The sequence below is a fragment of the Ochotona princeps genome, chromosome 5 (genome assembly GCF_030435755.1).
Source record: "Ochotona princeps isolate mOchPri1 chromosome 5, mOchPri1.hap1, whole genome shotgun sequence".
In the NCBI taxonomy this organism is placed as follows: Eukaryota; Metazoa; Chordata; class Mammalia; order Lagomorpha; family Ochotonidae; genus Ochotona; species Ochotona princeps.
In genome coordinates, this window is record NC_080836.1 from 32,303,690 (window position 1) to 32,323,301 (window position 19,612).

At 45.6% G+C, this 19,612-nt stretch overlaps 1 protein-coding gene across 1 annotated transcript in view; it reads left to right on the top strand.

Moving 5' to 3' along the window:
- Positions 1 to 19,612, top strand: part of KIF5C (kinesin family member 5C) — a 133,741-nt gene that overhangs the window by 72,677 nt on the left and 41,452 nt on the right. The window contains exons 8-11 of the mRNA XM_058664200.1: positions 1,369 to 1,493; positions 4,344 to 4,448; positions 4,792 to 4,940; positions 15,521 to 15,669. Coding sequence (XP_058520183.1) covers positions 1,369 to 1,493; positions 4,344 to 4,448; positions 4,792 to 4,940; positions 15,521 to 15,669 — 528 coding nt within the window. The remainder of the gene's footprint in view (positions 1 to 1,368; positions 1,494 to 4,343; positions 4,449 to 4,791; positions 4,941 to 15,520; positions 15,670 to 19,612) is intronic.

Consider the following 19,612-nt stretch of genomic DNA (forward strand, 5'->3'; position numbering starts at 1 on the left):
CTGTGCTGTGTGGGTGACAGGATTCTAGGTACTTGAGCCATCACCTGATTCTTTTGGGGTGTACATTAGCAGGAAGCAGTGTCTTAGCCAGTAGGGAGGCAGATTTTCATTTGTCACAAGAACTCTAGTCCTTATAGCTGCACCGAGTGAAGCCTGCTCCTTAAACTGAATTCCCCGCCCTGTTATGAAAGAGACTGATCTCAGCTCTTTGATTCTCTTCCACCTGGGATTCTTTGATTCTGTAATCCAGCCTTTTCTCTACCCAACACCTGATGATGTTTATGTGTGGCAAACGTCATACGTGAGCCTGGGCTTGTGTAGCTGTGGGTCAGACTCTACCTCTTTCTCTTTCAATTAAAACACATACACAGGAGAGAGTGTAAGACTGATGCTCTTTGTTTTCAATCTTTATTTTATTTACCAGAAAGGCAGAGAAGTAGACAGGGCGCTCTCACATCTGCTAGTTCATTCACTGAATGCCTGTAATAGTCAGGGCTGAGTCAGGCCATGGTTGGGAGCTGAGAACCCAGTCCAAACTTCCCACAGGAATGGAAGAGAACAAATTACTGAACCATCACCTGTTGTCTTACTGGGTTTGTATCAGCTAGAAGTTGGAATTGGGAGCAGAGTCTGGGACTCCAATGTAGGCACTCAACTAAGGAGTATGGTTGTCCCAAGCCCTGTTAACCATTTGTGCCACATGGCCACCCAAGACTGATATGCCTAGGACGGTTTCTTTAGGACTTCTTAGGTGTAATGTGGTAAGGTGGTTTTGAACAGTGAAGGCTGATGAGTGTGGAGTCATGGGTCTCTGTGACTCCTTGGTTGGCAGACTAGAGTATGCATGAAACTTTATTTCCAGCACTCCATCTTAATGAGGTATATTTCATCTCTGAGACCTTCCATGCATTCAGCATGTGTTGTAGAAGAAGTATAGCTCTTAATCTTTCCTTAAGAAAGTCTTAATCCTTCCTTGAGGAAACTTGCTATTCCTGATAAGACCAGGTTTTCCTAGATGCCTGTGCTAGAATATATCAGGTATGGTAATCAAAATGAAAACGTTGGAGAGATTTAAGGTGGGGCAGGGAAAACAGCTGTAAGCTCATGGAGAGCCAGGCTGGGGTAGGATATGAGGTTTGGGCAGAGCCTAGAAAATCTCCAAGTGTTGACTAAGATTTTCATATTAATTTCTCTGCTACCTGAAGACCTGTGAAGTCTTTCCTTAAGTGTTGTTGTTTTTAAGAACCATTTTTGGTGGAAAAGCATGATTTGGCTGGAAAAGCATGATTTGTTTTGCTGTTTAGATGAATGGTTTGCAATCTAAATTTACGTGCTCTTGGTAGAGCAGTAAACTATCCTGCTTTTCAGACATGAATGAACACAGCTCCAGAAGTCACAGTATCTTCCTGATTAATATTAAACAAGAGAATGTAGAGACTGAAAAAAAACTCAGTGGGAAGCTTTATTTGGTTGATTTGGCTGGAAGTGAAAAGGTAATTGGTTCTTTATTTGTATTATCTATAATTTTCCCCTGTTATTTGCTTCAGTGTGCACTGGTATAATTTTTATGCCTTTCCATTCCCTGATTTTAAAAAAAGCTTTTTAAAAAGTTTCTGAAGTTATGCCAAGGTGTTATTACATTTAGCCTTTGTTTCTGGGCTCACTTGTTCCTGGTGGTGAAGTTCCCTGTTGGCATCACAGGCAGGATGCTTTGAGTGCTGATGGTGACAGCACTGGCCAAGTGTTTGTCTGAACATGTGGGAGCAAAGGGAAGATGCCCGTGTGTGCAAGGGATGGGCTTTGGCTTGGGAAGACAGCAGCCATGCTTTCACAGCTACTGTGTTCTGCTGATAACATCTCTGTAACATGGGTCTACTCCTGGTTTGCCTGGTCCTGGGTGCGGATTGATGCTATCTTCCATGGGTAACCTTGGTACCTTGGATTCTGAGTTCCGTGTTCATTCTTTTAGCTGAAAATCCTGACTGGCCTCTGATTTTGTTAGATGTCTGCCAAGGGCCATGCCTCCCAAGTTAGGCTTTCTAGAATTTCCCACCTACCCCTTGCCAGCCTCACTTCTGTCCCCCAGTGGAAGCTCCCAGCACCACACCCTGTCTGGGGAAGCCTAATCCTTGTTGCCAGGCAACAACCCAGAGCAAGTGCACCTGCTCAGTGCCTCTTCCGTCCTTTGTCACTGCTGTCACACCTGTGGTCCACATCAGGACAAGCCTTGAGTCTTGGTCAGACTCCCTTAACTGTGCCATTGCTGCCCACTTGCTGTGCCACAGCACTGCATCCCCATTTTTCCCAGTTAATAGTCTCTAGTGTTTGTGTAAGTCGTGGTTCCTTGAGTTGCCCTCTCCTGTGCATTTGTGGAGCTGGTAGCAGGAAATCTGGCTGTTCCTAGTCTGTTGTGCTGGTATGGGCTTATGACTTGGAAATAATGGAGCAGTGGCATTATGTCCCAGACTGACCGACTGGCCACTGACAACTGGATAGCTCTTCCCCACTATGCCATCTGGGGGTCTGCATAGAGAGCCTATATGGCATCTCCATTCTTGCCAAGCACAGAGATGAGTACATAGGGCTTAAGTACACCTGCAAACTGCCTCACACTGGCAGACCATACCGACCGGTCTGCACAGTGTTTGGTTAGTGCTAATAATATGAACTCAAAAGTTCATAGATGAGTGGATGAAAGAGGTAAGTTTTATTTTCATGTAAAATATATTTTTCCCATGGCATGCATTTTTCTAGGAACTTTTTTTTAAAAGATTTTATTCATTTTATTACAGCCAGATATACACAGAGGAGGAGAGACAGAGAGGAAGATCTTCCGTCCGATGATTCACTCCCCAAGTGAGCTGCAACGGGCCGATGCATGCCAATCCGAAACCGGGAACCAGGAACCTCTTCCGGGTCTCCCACGCGGGTGCAGTGTTCCAATGCATTGGGCCGTCCTCAACTGCTTTCCCAGGCCACAAGCAGGGAGCTGCTGGGAAGTGGAGCTGCCGGGATTAGAACCGGCGCCCATATGGGATCCCGGGGCTTTCAAGGCGAGGACTTTAGCTGCTAGGCCATGCCACCGGGCCCTTCTAGGAACTTTTTGTAGACCCTTCCTCATGTGTATGTGGCAGCCCTCATGTGATTTGTTTTGCTCATGTCTTGTCCTTTGCCCGGCTGTGTCCACACAGCTGTACAGTCTTGCCGTAGAGAACATGGGGTTATAGTCCCACCCCCACACCAGGGTGTCTTTCTCCTGGGCTGCCAACTTTATGTTGCTGCAGCTTTTTTTTTCCTTTTCTATAAATAGAAGATGCTAGATAGGACTTTACAGGGTTAAGATGCTCAACTACGAAAGCTTTTGAAAAAAAAAAAAAAGCTCCATTTGCATATGTTGTTATTATTTGTGACCCATCAGCCGCATGCTGTCTGTCAGTGTGTGGAGGTACACACACACACATTCCCCCTGAACGAGCGTTCATCTGAACCGTTTCTCCTTTATGTGTCGTTGGAATCCATCTTGGTACAGTTTCCAACTGTTTCTCTCCTCCTGGCTTGCTTTTGGAGAGCAGTTGCTCACCTGTGTCATTAGTTCTGTCAGCAGAGACATGAATCCCACTGAGTTCCTTCCCCAACCCTGCTCCCGGCATCTGTGAACTGCTCTCCAGCTACAGCTGGTACTGTAAACAGGGCATTAGCAGGCATAACATGCCAGAAGAGCCTTGCACACCCCTCTGGCTTCAGCGGGGAAAGAGACAAATCTGCAGCGTAACATGCACCCCGTGATTTTTTCCCGCCTCTCAAAGATATTTGCCTCTTTTGGTTGCTCGTGCCACTTTTTCCTTGCTGCAGGGGAGTCGTTAGGGAGGGAGAAGAGCTCAGGTGAGTGTTCCCCGCAGCTGCCATCCTTTGTCGGAGTCTGAAGCTTGCAATCGACAGGCTCCTTGCCATGCCCATTCTCTATGCCCCAGGACAGGGATTGCTCCAGCCCCCCTCCAGCATGCTTTGGTGGATCGGTGTGAGGACCTGAGCCTGCCTGTGGTGACAGCATGCCTGGAGCCTCGTTTCTCTGGATGGATGCCCCTCTGGGAAGCAGCTGCAGCTCCAGCACTCAAGGCATTTCCGCCATCACACTAAAACCTAATTGAGAGGAAAATGACAAGCAGGAGAAACCAAATCCCCAGCCTGGGGCGTGAGAGATAGTTTCATCAAAGTGGTTCTTATTTACTTTTGTTTTTTGCTCGCCTTCCGGGAAGCTGTCCTCCTGTAAATGAATGTGAGTTTTCTCCTTCACACTTTTTACCATGCTGAATGGCCTCATTGCTTTCTCTTCTGCCCCGTAGGTCAGCAAAACTGGTGCCGAGGGAGCTGTTCTGGATGAAGCTAAAAATATTAACAAATCTTTGTCTGCTCTTGGAAACGTGATCTCTGCCTTGGCAGAAGGGACAGTAAGTGATCCTGCCCCTGTTGATGTACTGGGAGATGGTACCTTTGGGTACCCCTGAGTCGTCATTTCCCCTGACTGGAAGGTGACCAGGGGATCCTGGCTGTAACCACTTGCCTGCTGGGGTAATACAGACCATCAGAAAATTATGAATGCTGGCACTTATTTCCTATGCCCCTGGCCTCAGAATCAGCATTCATTCATCTTTAAAGATGAGACGCGAGCCAAAGGTGCAACAGCAAATTCTGATTTCCCACGGGTTTCTGAGCTCCTGCATGACTTGCTTGCCTGTGGGTTTATTTCTTTGAATGGGTTGTCAAAACCATTATTTTTCTTTTCCAACAAAGAAGACACATGTGCCGTACCGAGACAGCAAGATGACGCGGATTCTCCAGGACTCACTGGGTGGCAACTGTAGGACCACAATCGTCATTTGTTGTTCTCCTTCTGTCTTCAATGAGGCCGAGACCAAGTCCACGCTGATGTTTGGACAGAGGTGTGTGGGGTCCCCAGAGACTCATGCTCTGTGCTGAGCCTCAGATCTGAGCAGTGAGTGAAAGGGTAAAAAAGCCAGGTGGCAAGGAACCAGTCACCACTGCTCCCAGCTAGGGGTCAAGCTCTTGAGACGTGATTTATTCAGACAAAAGGGATGGCTTTGTTTTTGTATAATAAACAAGAACATGCAGATCAGAGGTCTGATGTTTAGAAAAAAAGAGCTTATACACTGCAGCTTGTTATAGATGGGATTGTTGGTAAGGCAGTGGACCTGTGACTTTTGTGCTTTGTGGAAGTAAAGTCTTAGCTTGTAGGTTATTGTGATTTCAAGTGTGTGCCTCTTAAGATGGCTAACCACCTTGAACTCCAGTATTTGAGCTCCATTGCAGAACTGCTGATAAGACAACTGGGAACTTAGGTACATGCACAGTCATGAATCCACAGTAACCCCTGGCGTAGGAGGCACACTATACAGTGAGGAAAGAGGTAGGTGGCAGTTGTCTTTCCACTGATGTCCCAGTGAGACTCCCGACGTCTAAGGCAGTGGGAGTAGATGGCAAGACTGGCCACTTAGTAACCCTAACGCCACTTGGACGTGTGTGGGTTGGTTCATACCTTTCTTTCCTTTCTTGCCTATTTCCTTTTCTTCTTCTTCCCATTGCCCAAGGCCTAGCCACCTGCCATTGTGTTTCTTTGGGTCAAGTGTCTAGATCTGGTCCTCCCAGACACAAGGATGTTGATGTCAATTCCTGAGTGCTTGGGAGGCTGTGGATTTTCGTGATTCCAGCATCTCCTATGCTCAGTGGGCCAAGCCTTGAGATGTTGGAAGACATGGATTCTGTTGTGGAAAATCTTGTGATTTCCAGACAAGTTCCCTGTTCTCTGGGGTCTACTAGTAGGTGGAGTCCCACAGTGCTGGCCTGCCTTCTGTTGGATGGTGGTGCTGATGGCACAGTGGGGAGAGATGTCATGTGCGCTGTGGTCAGGCTTGAGAAATAGTTTCAGGCATCTGAGAGTAAGGGTAGGTGGGGGTGGGCACAGTGTATGGGAGATTATTATGGCTTGTTTAAACTGCATTAAACCCTAGTTATTTCCTGAGCCCTTAGCAGAACGTAAAATTAGGTACTTGTGGCACCTGTGGGATATCTAAATAAATAATAATTACATTGAATTGTAGAAGTAATGTATCTGTTCAACTGGATTTGAGTCCTTTCCTTCCTCACAAATGACTTCCTCGATTAGACAGACAGGTCAGTGGGATGGTGGTAGGAAAGCCCCGGCTCCAGGGATGCACTAAGCAGCCTCTGCTTCTGGGAGAGAGAGCCTATATCCTGCCTCCCTCAGCACTCCCCCATCACCTTACACTGAGCTTTAGTGGTTTCATCTGAAGGCATGTTTGAGTAAACCGGCTCCTAAGGCACCAATAATACAACCGTGTCTTTCAAAATGAGTTTCACCTGTAAAGTGAGTGTATTCTGCATCTTGGGAGAGGACTGGGCTCCCCATCTCTCCAGGTGGCATTTGTTCTAGGGTGTTTGTGGCTGTCTACAGGGATTGTTTTAGGCATCAGTTACTGTTAACTCTGCTGACCCAAGCCACCATCAGCATCAGCATCATTCAGTTTTTTTGTGTGTGTGCCTAAAGCGTCTACTTTCTCAAAATCCCCCTAGCAACTCTAACAGGTAGGCATTATCTCACTTTGAATGGAGGAGGAAATTGAAGCTTAGGCTCAAAGCCATTAGGTATCTACTGGAGACCACAGTGCCAGGAAATGACTAACCGCTCAGGATGTCTAGGGTTGCAGCCTACACTGTTTGCCTACAGCAGTTCTCAAGGGGCTACTCCATCAGGAACCTGGAGGAGGGTGGCACATGGATTAGCAGGACCCTCTTAGTTAACTCCTTTCCTCTGCTGACCCACTTTCTCATTTTCTCCTCTTTGAACCTTCGTCTTTCCACTGTAGAAGGAGCTATCATAAGGCCAACCAGTGGGCAAGCCTGGGAAGATTTCCATGATTTATCCCAGTTTTTAGTTAGTACAGGGATGGCATGGCGTAGACTCTCATTGTGAATGCAAACTCCTTTTTCAACCTCTTTGACAGTCTGATGGTATTGAGGCCCGTCCCTGATGGTATTGAGGCCCATGTAGGTCGCGGTTATGGATGGGAAGGATTGTGGGTGAGGGACTGTGTGGGGCAACACCATTATGAAAAGGTCACGATTGGATGAAATGTAATTGAAGTTACTTTTCTAGACTGAACCAATAAGGAAATACTGCTGATAACTTGGGATTCCAGGTAATAAAAAGTAATATCAGGATGTTTTCAAATAAAACAGGTTGAGCCACATTCTTGTATCAGAGTCCTCAAACTTCTGAGCTCCATGTCAGTGAGGACTGATTTCTCCCTAGGATCAATGTCCCATCAAGTACTCAGCAAAAGTAGTGCACAGAAGGTGGCCAGTAAATAAATGCGCCTAGGTGAGTGAACAGCTGGACGTAGAGCTTGTGTAGAAGTTCTGGAGACACTGGGGTGGCTGCTGAACCATGATGCCATTTACCACCAGAAGTTTGCTGGAGTTTGGTTCTGATTGGCTTTCCAAACTGTAATGAGAAGTGGAGGAGGTTTTAATCCTTCCCCCTCTATCCTAAGTTAGTTAACAGATTCTTCAAGGACAGAGAACTTCTCTATGGGGCCGGTACATGCTTGATTGTCAAATACACTCATTGAACCTAATTGTACAGCAGACGTAAGTCGGCTCATTGGATTAGACATGCTATCTGATAGCTAATGAGATTAAGCCCTTTGAACTCAGGAAAGACTGCAGGGCACATCCCAAATGCAGTGTAACGAATGTTCATTATGTTCTTGTTGCAGGGGTGACCAAACTGTAGGGCAGCACCAGGCTCTTTAATTACTCCCATGTGGTTCTTTCAAGGATGTGAAAAAATTAGGTTTGTTGCTAGCCTTGCATGTGCTTTCCTCCAAGAAGACAACAGAATGTGCTTTGAAGCAGTATAACCTTGAGAGTCTAGGTGCCTGAAGGCTCCGGCCCGGAGTCCTGCCAGGGCCCTTCAGGATTCTGGGTTTTAAGAGTCCTGGAATTTAAGAGTGAGGGGGAAGTTACCAAGTCTGTGCCATGATTTCACTGATAAATTTTGACTCTTCCATTCCTTCAGGCTCTGGCTTTCACATGCGCTGAGAGCTTTAGTTGAGGAGATGGCACTTGTATTCCCAAGCAGTAGAGACTCAAAAATCTGGAGTCAAATTAGGAGCATGTTTGTTGATTTTTTTTCTCTTTAACTCCCAGGATCTTTGGTTTTTAGCTTTAATTAAACTACTTCCATAGTTCTATTTGAAAAAAGATATTTCCAAATTTTAGAAATGTAAGCTCAAATAACCTAGTTATCCTGGAAACTTATTTAATGCACCTTGATGTGGAGAGATAATGAAGGAATAGGGAGCCTCAAGGGGCTGGACCAGCTTAGGAAGTCCTGAGTCAGCACATCTTTGGCATCAAGAGTCTGACTGATCCAGCATGAATAATTCAGAGATTTTATTTGTATGTTGAATGTGGAAGGAGGATTGTAACTTAGAGAAAGTACTATTCTTTCTTTTTTTCTTTATGTGCATTTTTCCTTAAATTATGCCGTCATCTAATTGTGCCAGTGGTATCTGGATCAGGTGCTGGAGAGTTCAAACAGTGTCCATATAAAATTCATGTCACCACGGAGTGAGTACCAATTACCTGCATGTTAGAGTGAGCACTTAGAACAAGATAGACAACTGGTTTAAACTTTTGACCTAGAAGCCAACAAGACTTGTCTCTACTGGAGGGTTGGGTGGTGAAAATAGGGTTATGGTTTGCTCCTGGAGGGAGAGCTGCCTAAGGGTGACATACATTTGGGGGCAAGTCCTCTTTCAAGTTACTTCTGAATGTTTCTCAAGAGATCTGAGCCCTTTAAAAAATGTCCACACCTCTTCTGTCTCCTAAGCAAGAGAAATGACCTGCCCAGAAACTGACCCGCTATTATCAGGCAGGGAAGTCTACTGGAGAGTGATACAGTGTTTGAGAGGGGAACTAGGATTGAGGGCTGGTTATAAGTATGATGATGTCTGGTATCATGTGCTAGCCTGACCAGGCTAGGCTGCACAGTCACATGATGAAGATGATGCTGTGAAGGAGGTACTATGTAGATGTTGGTATCACCTGCGGGCAGTTGACTGTAAGTAAAGCAGATGACTCTTGGCAATGAAAGTGGGCCTTACCTACAGTTGAAAACCTTAAGCACAAAGACCAGGGTTTCCCAGAGAGCAAGAGATTCAGGGCTGTGGCAGCAGCTGCTGTGTTGAGTTTCCAGTCCTGACACAATCCTCTGGGGCAAATTCTTCCCCTAACCCCCCCCCCAAACATAGATAAATAAATAAAGCCTATTTTATGTATATAATAGGGTCATATATCAATATAGGTATGGATAGCTGAGCATTAGGTTATCTGTCACTCTGTGTACCTGTCTCTATTGTTCTGTTGATCTGGAGCCTTTGGTTAAGATTGCCCTCAGAGCTGGATTTGACTGTTATGTGTGGAACAGGTGTTTCTATCTGAATATACAATACAGGGTCTTGTTAAAACCCTAGGAGTTTTAGAAGAGAAGTCGCAAGACTTTTTTTGCTCCTTGGGAAATGATTAGGTCGCTTCGGATTATCAAAGGATAGCACAGTCAGTTTGGCCTTTAAAAATGATTAATGAGCAGGTGGTGGTAAGAGAGGGCCCCTATGGATCACTGACTTGTTTTCCTATAGCAAGCAGCATTATGTTCCAAAACAGCAGGGCTGCATGGCATTGATGTTGATGTGTATCTTCAGCTTGACAAAATTAGAAAACCTGCCTTTTGAGCATTTATTTTCTGCTGTTGTTGATTTTGTATTCTCTCAGAAGCTGCCCGAAATTCTTCTGGAAAACGGGCCAAATGGTAAATGCACACATGTGGGTGTGAGCACAAGCACCCACATTACCTTTGTGTGCAGCCTTCTGTCCAGGATCCGTGTGGATTTGCCATGTTTGACAGTCAGAATATGACAGAGTTTAGTGTGATAACGTAGGTGGAAAGTACCCACACAAAAAGGCTAAGAGCACGGAAGCTTACATGCTCTAAAGTGGATAGGATGAACAGCAAAGCAAAACAGCATACCCTTTAACTCTGTAGCCTGCCCTGGAAACAACCACCTGGATACTCACAAAGGAGGAAAGTACATTTTTAAAAAAAGGTTTTAAAGGGCAGAGTTACAGAGAGAGGGAGATACAGGCAGGAGAGGGATCTTCCATTTTGATCAACTCTCAGAATGGTCACAGTGGCCGAGGAGGTCAGGAGCTTGGAACTGCGTCTAGGTATGCTAAATGGAGGCACTTAAGCCTCATTTCACTGCTTTCCCAGATGTGTGAGCAGAGAAATGGAGCAGCCAGGACTCGAACCAGTACTCATATGGAATGATGGAGTCTCATGCAGCTGCTTAACTTGTTCTGCCATGGTGTGGGCCCTTGTAGCTTTAATTTGGAAATTCTTGTGTCTGACTGAATTGGTTTCTTTCCACATAAATTTGCTTTTCTTATTTTTATTGATTATGCCATACGCATAGTGAAATGCATAAACTTAGGTCTCCAACCCATAAATTTTGTAAGTGTTTCCACATCTAGAGCCACTGCGCGCCATCTTGGAAGCCACTCTTAATCAGTACTCTCAAGGATAATTACCATCCTGACTTCTATTAGTGCGGATTAATGTTGCCTATCTGTGAACTTGATATATAAATGAATTCACATAGTACTGTTTGCCATCTGGCTTCTTCTAAAATGTTATCTGTGAAATTCATCTGCATTGTAGTAGTTGATTTTTCATAGTCTTGTGGTATTCTGTTCTGTGACTGTAGCACATACTCAGATCGTTCTAGTACTGACTAATTAGTATTTGGATAGTTTTCATTGTGGTGTAGTACTCATAAATTACTATGACAGGTTGTCATGCCTTTGGGTGAACACATGGTCCCATTTCTAGTGGGTGTGAGTAGAATTACTGGATCATGGGGTTTGAAATACTCAGCTGTGGTAGATACTGGCAAGCACTTTTCCGACATGATAGTAATAATTCATACCCTTTCCAGTCACAATTAAGTATCATAGTCACCCCTTAATCTCACCAACAGTTGCCATTATGAATATTAGAATTCTCTGTGATTCTATTGAATGTGTAAAGCTATCTCAATATGGTTTTAATTTGCATTTCCCTGATGGCTAACGATGTTAAGCACCTATTTTTCCCAAGTGTTTTATTGGCATTAATTCCTTGCCAAGTTTTTTCTTATTGATTTATAGGAGTTATTCTAGGTTAGCACTTTCTCATGGATATACATTTCCTGTATCTTCTTGTACTTGTATGATTACCTTTTCCGTCTCCTAGGGTGTCTTTTAATGAACAGACGTGTTTTTTAGTTTGTTTTTAAAGATTTATTTATTTTTATTGGAAAGTCAGATATACAGAGAGAGGAGGAGAGACAGAAATATCTTCCATCTGATGTTTCACTCCCCAAGTGACCGCAATCGCCAGTGCTGTGCTGATCCTGAGCCAGGAGCCAGGAACTTCCTCCAGGTCTCCCACGTGGGTGTAGGGTCCCAAGGTTTTGGGCTGTCCTGGACTGCTTTCTCAGGCCACAAGCAGGGAACTGGATGGGAAGTAGAGCTTCCGGGATTAGAACTGGTGCCCATATGGGATCCTGGCACATTCAAGGCGAGAACTTTAGCCTTTAGGCCACAGTGCCAGGCCTGAAGAGAGGTTTTTGATTTTAATGAAGCCAAACATTTCTTTCCTTTTATCTTGATGTAATGTTTGCCTACCCAAAGTCTTGAAAACAATGTCTTGTATTTTCTTCTAGAAAGCTTTGTGGTTTTACCTTTCACACTTAAGCCTATGATCCAGCAGGAGTAGAATTAGTGATATACTATGGAGGATCAAGTCCCACTTCTCCCCAGTGCCATAGGTTGATAAGACTCCCCTTCCTACCCCTATTGGGGGAACACCTTTGTCATTGTTATGGGGTTCAGCCAGTGATAGCCAGCACCCATTGACAGTGGGCAAATGAAATTTGGCTGTGTTCTCCACCCTCTGTCCTGAAGGTGGGTCCTAACAGCAATGGAATGTTAATTCCATCCTCAACCACTTCCCCCACATCCTAAATTAGCCAGGATATTGGGAGTCCAATTAGTCTAGGTGTTTTTAGCTACAAGCCCAGTTCCTGTTCCTGCCCATCCCAATGAGCACTAATCAACTCCTTAGCCCACAACACTTAGGTATTCGCTCCTGCCCACCTGTGACTCACCTATCAACTGAGAGGGGATGATATTGCATTGTTGTGTAACCACTCCCCTCACAACCCCCTTTAAAAGGCTGGTGAAGCAGGGGCTTTCACTCTTTTTGGTCAGGTGCTTCCATTATGCTAGCACTTCAACTCTTGGCTGACCCAGAATAGGTAATCCCCTGAGCATGGTCCCTGTGTACTGCTTTAATGGGACAATGGTTATAATAATGTTGTTTCTGCTTTATGTACTATCTGGAGTTCCAAGGGGGGTGAGGCCAAGCAGTAGTAGAATGTGGGCAGAGAAGCCAGGGAAAGGTGAATGTCTGCAGCTTTGTAAGTGTGTCCAGGTTTGTTGTAAGTGTGTCCCGGTTATTTGTTGCATGTCTCTTAGGATAACTTATATTGCTGGGGAGGCAGGGACATAGGTTTTCAGCTTAATGGATGGACTTAAGGATGATGACCATTTGTTTCTTTTGGGATTATGATAGGTTGGATTATGATTGGATGGGTTGACGTATGGAGTTGTGATTTGCTACTGTGCTCTATTATCACCAAGCTTGGTTAATAAAGATTCCTTAGACATCTCTGGTATGATCTTGCACCCTGCAACAGTCATGAATCGGGTGACTGTTTCTAGCCAGTACATTATGTTTCTATTCCAGCCTGGTTCATCAGTTTTAATTATGGCTACCTCAGGAGTATTGATAGTATATTCTCTAACTTGGATCAAACTTGCCATTGCTTTCACGGCCTTTTTAAATATCTGTAGTCAGTTGGTCAGTTTTTACGTACATGCACACATCCATCCTAGGACTTTGGAGCAGGAGTTCTTTTTAATCAATAGGATGGTTTTGGGAGAATGAATGCTTTTCCCTCATTTGATTTCTTCATCTTCTACCATTAGAGGATGTGCAGGCTTGTGCTTCTACCCTTTTTGGAGAAGAATGCAGTCTAGGGTCCCAGCATGACATGATATCCCATGGTTGTTTCAGTCCCAGCTGGAGAGTTGGGTGGCTTCTCTTCCACATACTTCTCTGCATCTTTCTGTATCATTTCCTGATGCCCTGGAGGATGACAGGCTTGTAGCACTGCAGTGGACCCCTTTGGCCTGGCTTCCCATTAAGTTCAACCAGTGGGGAAGGAACACAGGCTGATGATTAGGAGAGAAGAGAGCAAAATCAAGAAATTTTTTTCCCCCTTAGATTCTTCCCTTTCTGCCAGGACGTTTTGGGTTGTTGTGTCCTCCCCACCAAAGCCTGTCACTGTTCCCACCAGCTCTCTCCTTCTGGACTCCCTTCAGCCTAGGGCTAGTAATGATTCCCCCACTTACTAATGTGGGATCTCCTATTATCCCTTTCTTCCCTGCACACTTCCTCCTATGTTTGTTAAACTGTCCCGAATTATGCACTTTATACTGGTCATCTGTGCCTCGTCAGGACCCTGCCTACCACACAAGTGGGACAAAAAGGAATTTAATGGGCACTTTGGAAAGATCCTTAGGAATGAGGATCAGTGGCAGCAGTGCCGACCCTGCTGCTCTGCTCCCACGTGTGCCTATGGCTGAACCTGCCTCAGTAGAGCATAGAGGCTTGAACCTTCTCTTTCTCACATCATTTGAGGTCATCCAGGAAATCTTTGTGGTCTACAACGAAACATTAAAAGCCTCAAGGTGTCTCCTGAAATGTCCCATGAGCATATTTGCTAAGAGTTCTTTTTCACTTTTTTACTTGCTAAGTTGATACCGGATGTCGCACTGCTTGTGCTTCTGAGAAACATCTGTAGTGCCACCTGAGGCTGTTGGAAGGTGAGGTTGGGAGTGTCAGACTGGAACAGGCTTCAGGAAGTGATGAAATTGCTGCTGGTTGGAAAATTAGACTTGAAACACGTGTGGGAACAGCAGCCTTAAGCTACAGCAAATGAGAGAGCTTCATACTAAATCTTCAGTAGAGTCTCACAATGAAGTCATTTAATTTCTGTTTGGATAGTTGGGTTATTTCGTTGCATGCTCTAGCAATTAATTTTTGCAATGACATTTGTAGTGCTGGTGAGCTCTACTGCTGAGTTTCTCACAGTGAAATGGAAACCATGTCCAGATTGTCATTTGGTGACAGCAATAATTAACCTGGATCACATGTCGGGTTGTGCTGACAAGCATGGCAGTGTAAGAACTGTTGGTGGTTTAAAATGATAAAGTAAATAGCAAATGAAATAAAACAATATACATGGAAGAGCTTTCAAAAGCTTATGGAAAAGTGGAATGAGTAGGTACATTTATTTTGGTGCAAAAATGTTTTTAGAATTCTTGTGTACATTTTTAGTTTACATTTACATCATCTTTTTAAAAAAGATTATTTGAAAGGCAGAACAATATATATGTGTATATGTAATATATAGTGTGCACATATAACACATTATATAATATATACATTATATAACATGCATGTTATGCATATTATATAATATTTATTTTTATATACATATGTGCATATAATATATATGCATTATATATATATATATATATATATATATATATATATATATATATATATATATATATATATATATATAATTTCACACACACGTGTGGGGCAGGAAGAGACAGAGAGAGAGAGATCTTCTGTAATCTGGATCATTCCCTAAATGGAAATAATGGCTGGGGCTGGGCCGAACTGAAGCTAGAAGCCCCTAATTTCCTAAGGGTCTTCCACGTGGCACTTGGGCCATCTTCTGTTGTTCTCCCAGGCACTTTAGTAGGGAGCTAGATTGAAAGTGAGGCAGCCAAGACTTGAACTGGCACTCGTCTGGAATGTTGCAGAAGTGACTTCACCTGCTGCATCACCAGCCCCCCGCCCTATACATGTTTATTGAATTGAAATGATACTGTCCTTAGGACAAAGAATCTGGTAGTGGTATGTAGGCCATAACCTCAAGCCAAGGCTGAGAACAGAGACAAGATTGTGATGTAGGGACTAGAGAAAGAAGTGATCATATAACAGAATAAAAGTCCATTAGATTTGGAGATCAGTGGAATGTGAAGGAGAAAAGGAAAGGATAAGTTCTGATCCTCAAGGAATAGCGATACCATTAATCCAGCCTGGAGTGTGGACAGCAGGTAGACAGGGTCCCTCTTGCTTCCCCAGACCCTCTCTTGGATAGGACATGATCTGAGACTCCTTTATATCAATGCAGCAAATGCTGATAGCTGCACTCAGAATCTGTGTTTTTCATTGCAGAGCTAAGACCATCAAGAATACAGTCTCTGTGAACTTGGAACTGACAGCAGAAGAATGGAAGAAGAAGTATGAGAAAGAGAAAGAGAAGAACAAGACTTTGAAGAATGTCATCCAGCACTTGGAGATGGAGCTTCACAGGTGGCGGAATGGTAAGCAGACTGGAGAGACGGCTTGAGGGTCCAGTGGGTGCTTTCTCTCTCCTATGGCTGTTGGCCACCTGGGATCCTAGGGGTGTTGGTGGAGCTTGGTCTTGCCTTGCAACAGCCTAGGTGAACAGGCAATGCTTTCTTGTTCCATAGAGTAGTGTCCCACCACTGCACCATCTCTTGTCTGGCAATGCTGTTGGTGTGAGTGGGCAAGCAGCTACTTCCAATGAGCTATGCCCTGTCACTCACTGTTATACACTTTCTCAGTGCCCGATTTGGGATTTAGAGGGCACTGCCGGAGCCTTTGTGGATCAGATTGTTTCTGACTGAATTGAAAGATGTCATTCTCCTTTAGGTCAGTTTTATTACTGATTTAAGATTGTAGGTCACCTCTGCAAGTGTGTTTTGTTGTTGTTGTTTTGTTTGTTTCCTGCCTAATTAATCACCAGGCTCTGCTCCTTAAGAGCAGAACTAGAGGGTTCCTAAAAGAAACCCAGTGCTAAAATGGAGTCTTAAAGGCTCATTTCGTGACCAATTTTCCTCCTTCCCCAAAATATTCTTCTTTAGTTTGTTCTGCGAGGAAAAAATATCTCAGAGAGTTGACGTGCATAGGGTGGGTGGATGGTGGGTGAGGTGAAAAGAGGGGTTTCCAGGCCCAAGCACAGGCAGATTATTCTGGTGATTTTAGCGCTAGAATGGAGGTGGGGAGGGGAAAGTCATGGCTTTATGTCTGTGCAGCTGACGTAATGCCAGTTGTGTGTGTAGGGAGCTGGCGGATAGCTGACAGCTGGGCTGCCTGCTCCATGTGTATTTGGGGTGCAGGGCAGACCTCCACTTTGGGTGAGAGTAGGAGTCTGGGGCTGCTGGCACAGTTGGGAAGGCTCCTGCTTGTTTGTAACTGTAGTGTGAGCAGCAGGCTGTCCCGTGATGACATACTTGCCACCGCTGTTTGCTAGAAAGGGTGGGGTGTCAACACACTTGTGTTTAATTGAAAAACAATTATGTGGCAAATGGAGATTCCAGAGAGGTTCACAAAATGACCCAGTAGCCTAAATAACAGGATTCTTCCCATTTTGATCAGGATTTCTTGCGGCACATACATACTGAAAGCTGCTGGAATAATTGAATAATTCAGCACCTCGGGCTGTTGGACATGTCCTTGAGGCTTGCCAGGAATGGGAGAGTGGTGAGGGGTGGAAGACAAGGTGCGGAGTGGCCCTGTGAAGTTTTGCTCTTTTTCTGAGCCATTTAAGAAGGCCTTCTGGCAAAGGGACAGAGGACTGGCCACAGAGCAGGCAGGGAGCCTTGCTGTTTCTGTGTTCATTCCCATCTCTTAACCAAGCCTCCAATTATCCACCCTCATCCCCAGATGCTGCCCCCAAGGGATCCACCTCTGGCCTTGTTTGCCCAAACTCTGCCCTGTACCTGGCTTCTTGAGCTGTTTGTCCCATTTCACTCCCCCTTGGAAATCTACTCAGAGGCTGTTTCTGTACCCTCCCGTGTGAGCTGCTACATAAGCCATCCAGTTCCATCTTTCGGGAAAAGCAAATCTTGGTTTCTGACACCCCAATAAGTGTAGTTAGTCATGCAGGTGCTGAGGATGAATGAGCAAGCAGGGAGTGGGGAGGTGGGCTCATGTTACCATCAGAACAGGAGTGGTGGCAGTCCATGCTACACACCAAGAAGGGTAGCTGTCAGACCCCTTTGGTCACCACAGAAGGGACTCCGGCTGTGACCAAGAAGCCAGTGAGGACTTTATCAGTTAAGCAGCCTGGAGAGTCCGATCTGAGCGCAACAGCAGCTGTCTAGGGAAGTAGAAGGCAGGAGGCGAGGGTTGCAGGTGGAGGGAACAGCCTGTGGAATGACCCTGGAAGGCGGAGGAAGGGGAGAACTGCACTGGCCTACGTGAGCTGGAAGGGGAGGTGGGGTGGTCCCAGACAGGGCTGTCCTTGTGCAGGATTTTGGTTTGTCCCATGAAAGCAAGGAAATATATAATATGTACTTTTTATATTAGAATTCTTCAGCAAGACAGAAACAAGAGTATACGTGAGAAGTGAAATATGAGGGGAATTGGTTTAAGCAATTGTGGAGGCCAAGAAGTCCCACAATGGGCTATCTGAAACCTGAGATATCAGTGGGATGGTTCTGTCCAAGTCTGAAGGCCTCAGAATTGATGGTGTGTGCTCCAGGTCAAGAACCTGGAGGCCGCTGGAGTAAGTCCTCGAGTCCGGAGGCTGGGCCTCTGGAGTTTCGTTGTCCCAGGTCAGAAGTTGGAGGGCCATCTCAGCAACCAGTAGAGGCTGATTCACCCTCTGTGTTTGTTCTTCCCGAGCCCCTGCCCATGAGACAGTACTGCTCATGTGGAGAGGGAGGCATCCCATGGAGTCCGTTGAGCCCTCTGGTAGTTCTTTAATCCCGGCAACTTGACACTTAAAATCAACCATGGTGCCATGCAAGAGAATTAAGCTGCAGGTCACACAATGAGAACTCCATTTTTGTGGAGCTGTTGGTTGTGTTGGGAAATGTACTGAAAAGGTGGAGGAGGAGGACTAGGACGGGACAGTCTTCCAGGGGTGGGAAGATGGCAGTGGAATTAAGAGGAATGCTCGTGGAGGGAGAGAATTGAATAGGACTAGGGAGCATTTTGATGATATTAATGGTGTTGACTAAAGAGCTGGCTGTGGGCAGAGGAGAGTGCCAAAAAGGGCTCCAGATTTTCTGGAGTTGCTGAGCAGGCTGGAGAGAGGATATCCTCTGAGATCACAAATACTGATCCAGAGCCAGGTCCCATGGAGGGGAGGGGAGAGGAGGGGGAAAGAAGGGGATGGGAGGGGAGTTGAGGATGCCAGTGGAGCATCCAGGGAAAGGTTTCAAAGGAGTTAGTCCTGAATGTGGAGCTCAGAGAAGCAGTCTGAACTAGGGGCAGGGGAATTTGAGGGCCCTCGGTACTCAGGTGGGTATAGGCAAGGGTGAGGGTATAGACGGTGACGCCCTGTTTGGACTTTGGGGATGGAAGAAGACAAAAGGTTGAGTAGGACAGGAAGACAAGGTTCTACTCCTGTCTTTCCTACTCCCCTCGTCCCACAGTTGACATTTGTAGGTTAAAGCTGATTTTTGTTTTTCTTCTGGAGGCCGAGTTGTTAAATGTTGTTAATTCAAGTGATGGTAATTGCAGGTGGGAGGAGGGAAGGGAGGAGATGTGAGGAGTCCAGAGCTGTCTCATGGATTAGCCACACATGCCATCGTGTGTCGCGGCACAGAAAGCTAAGCCAGGCTTTCCGTTTCCTCCCCCAAGCTGTGTGTTTCATCCTCAAGTAGCGCTTGAGGTGTCTGCAGGCTAGAAGAGTCCCCGCAGGGGGACCACCACTGGGAGATTTGGGATCTGAGCCAAGGGTGCCTGGCTCCACCATATATTTTTTTCTTTTTCTATTGTTTGTATGGCTGGACAAGGAGCTGGCACTAGTGACTTGTGTACTGGCAGTTAGGAGGGCATGAGACATACTTCCCTCTGGGGCAAGGGTCTGGAAGCACTGAGAGGGAGTCCTAATTCCCTGAGGTCCAAGGCATGAGGGTATGGCTGGTGGGCATAAGCTATGGAGTTGAGGGGAGCAGGGATGAGGTGGAGTGGTGGGATATTGCTGGCTTTCTTCTGAAGCTAGACACACACAGGACGTGTGTGTGTGTGCGTGTGCGCGCACACTGGTTCTATTCTTGTAGGAAATGGATTCTTTTTTTTTTTTTTAAGATTTATTATTATTGGGAAGCCGGATATACAGAGAGGAGGAGAGACAGAGAGGAAGATCTTCCATCCGATGTTTCACTCCCCAAGTGAGCCGCAACGGGCCGGTGCGCACCGATCTGATGCCGGGAACCAGGAACCTCTTCCTGGTATCCCACGTGGGTGCAGGGTCCCAATACACTGGGCCGTCCTCGACTGCTTTCCCAG